The 3063-nt window shown below is 40.0% G+C and overlaps 1 protein-coding gene across 1 annotated transcript; it reads right to left on the bottom strand.

Annotated features, from left to right (window-relative positions):
- Nucleotides 1–750: 750 nt before the first annotated feature.
- LOC141640944 (protein FAR1-RELATED SEQUENCE 2-like) lies at nt 751–1419 on the bottom strand. Its single transcript, XM_074449623.1, has 2 exons — nt 1318–1419; nt 751–1089 (listed from the first exon to the last, which is right to left on the bottom strand). Exons 1-2 carry the CDS (start codon nt 1417–1419, stop codon nt 751–753), a joined length of 441 nt encoding a protein of 146 aa, XP_074305724.1.
- Between the last annotated feature and the right edge of the window lie 1644 nt (nt 1420–3063).

The raw sequence follows: 3063 nt of genomic DNA, 5'->3' as shown, positions 1-3063 counted from the left end.
ATATGAATCCTCAATGACATTCCCATTCGAATCAAGCCCGGAAGTAAAACAAAGAAAGTTCTTTGTTTATCATGGTGACAATGTTCTTGTAAGAAATTATGGTTACAATGTTATTTGAAAAAACAATTCTTGTAACAAGTCAAAACATCCTTTGTAATAATGTTTTCGAATCAAACACGTTCGCTGCGTGTGTGTTATTTAGCCAACGATCTACAATGTACTTGCTTGGTATTCGCCCAATTCCTTTGCCCTTGTACACCCACAAAATATGCCTGCAGAGTAATCCAATTCTTTCGAACAGTTTACACTCGCATATCGCATCGTGCTTCTAAGGTCCAACCTCACCTTGAAAATTGCATCTGTCTCAAAGATCGATTACATGAATTATGCGCACATGCTCCTCCTTCTCAAAGTCATCAACACCACATGAATCGGCCGCCATTACTTCTTCTTGGAACACCTTGAACACAACATGTGTGTATATAATAGCGCCATGCTTTTCTATAGGTAATTCTGTCTTAAGCTCGGGGAATGAGTGGTCATTTGTTATAATCATCGCACCTTTGTGTATAATTTCTTTGGTCCATAGTGAGTTTGGAACCTGGTTTTAATGCAACAAGGATTCGGCAACAAATTATTTATGTAACAATGAAACAATGGTAATTGTAACATACTTTGTTCCGGCATCGTAAGGAATGAAAAAGAGTTGTTTACCTCATCCAAAATTCGACCAGTGTACCAAAGTGATTCTCATAGCGCTTGAAAAACGAATTTGTACTTTTCGATCATTTGTGTTGTTCTTAATATGCAGCCCAAGGCAAGGTCACGATGGTAGGCAGGAATCCAATGGTGTCTGTCGTCGAACATTGTAGTCAACCAATCATTATCTTCCAGCTCGAAATCGAAATGACCTTCGCCACTTCTCTTCGAACTCCGACGGCTCCATATCGGGTCCCAAACAACGGCGTTGAAGCGAGCAAGGAAGTCCGTGTCTCTGCAGAGTGTTGAACCAACTTTGTCCGTGATCTTTTGTGTAATATGCCACATACAATAACGATGCCTAGCTGTCTTGAAAACAGAAGGGAAAGCCTGTTGTATGCCAGTCATAATGAAACAGCAAGTCAGAACGTGATATTGACCAGTGATAGGGAAAGAGCAAGTGAGTAAATTATATGTTAGTAATTTAGTTACAGTAACATTGTTATTGAATAACCTTGTAAAAGAGGAAGAGATGGAACAGTGGTAGTTGGAGTCAGAAAGTTGTGGTACAATAATCTTAAGTAAGTCTCATTACGAATAACATTGTCACACTATTACCTTCTTTATGCCAGGGCATTGATCCGTGATCATGAATCGTGGCTCTTTTTGTCCCATGGCGGTCAAGAAATCTTTGAAAGGTCCATTGGAAGGAGATGTCATCCTCGTGTAACAGGAGACAACCGGCAAACAACACCGACTTTATGTGGTGATTAACACCTGTGAATGGTGTAAAAACCATATCATACTTGTTGGTTCCGTAAGTAGGGTCGAATTAACTAAGACATCCCCAAAGAATGAGTAGTTTCTAATACATGTAGCATCAGCCCAAAAGAACTTTGTTAGACGGTTTTGCGGATCAACATCATAGGCGAAGTAGAGCGGGGTTGGGTTGCTTTGAGTTTCTCGAGTCGATCGATGAAAAGGTCAGCATCTCTTAACCCAATGTAGCACTTGATATCTCTTTGAAAGTTCTTAAAATCTATCAATGTAGCACCGATATTTTCATACCCATTGACAAGTTCCTTAACCTGTCTAAAGGTCAATCCAGCGCCAATATTCAACTTGGAGTTGTCCAAGATAAGCGTCTTCGGGAACATATCAAGGGATCGTGAAACGATGATTGTGGACTTCTTTAAAACTCGTCAATCATATTTGGGCCATCAAGGCCATGTAGAAGGGCAAATCGACGTATGCTCGGCATCCAATTCTTGTGATTTTAACTCGCCGTGTATCTGTACTAGCTGTGGACGAACAATTACCCATATTCTCATCATCCATGGTTCGGGGATGCTGTTTCGGTTTAGATTCCCCGAACCCTTGACGGTTGCGGACTACGAATTTTTGGTGTGCAACACCACCTCGTAGTGTTTTCGCACGTGCTTCCGAGGGGTAAATCCGCATGCCCGAGCATAAACCTCGTAGAACTTGATTCCAGCCTCAAGGGAGGCTAAAACGCGCACCAATGGTAGGTCTAAACTTGTGCTCAACCACACGCATCCAGCGCTCACCTCCATTAGGCGTGTGAGACAGAACAAGTTGATTATTTGGTTGAGGATTGGGTTGCTCTTGGACAATTGGCGTAGAATGGGGTTGAGTGACAGAACTTGAGTCTGTAATACAAAAAGGGAAATACGAGTATTAGTGACCTGAAATACAACGGTGGTATTACAAAGAGTAACATTGTTCTGATAATACTAGTACTATGACAATGTAGTGACATAAGGATGGACGGGAGAACAGGAATATGCGAAGAGGATGGACTTCAATTTAGAACAAGAAACTAAAGTACATTGAAGTAAATGTGAGAATAAGAGGACGTCCGAAGTGGTACAACATATGTTATATGTGCAATGGAAAATGAATATATGTGATTGTGTTACTGTAACATTGATATTGTAACAAAAGGCGAGCACTGTAAGCATTGACAGAGAACAGGAATATACGAGACAGGGGAACATGAATATACAAGACAGGAAAAGAGGTCAAATATAATGAAATTTGACCGAATTTGAACGAGAAAATCAACAAATACAAGGATATTTGACCTAATATTTAAGATAAAAGCAACTACGAGTATAATCAAAGGAAAGGAGACCGTAAACTGAAGTAGAAGTGAACGGATTTCATTAAAATTGAAGCAAACATAAAATCGATTAACCTAAAAAACTGAAAAGCAACGGAATAATGAAATTACACTAGCGAGTGATCAGCGACATAGAATCCAGATGAAATCGCGAAAAGCAAAACTGAAAACGAAAGGATTACGGAAATTACCTGTTTGCATGTTAATGTCGGTAGCAAAAA

The sequence above is a fragment of the Silene latifolia genome, chromosome 2 (genome assembly GCF_048544455.1).
Source record: "Silene latifolia isolate original U9 population chromosome 2, ASM4854445v1, whole genome shotgun sequence".
NCBI lineage: Eukaryota > Viridiplantae > Streptophyta > Magnoliopsida > Caryophyllales > Caryophyllaceae > Silene > Silene latifolia.
This window is presented reverse-complemented; position numbering and strand designations above follow the sequence as displayed.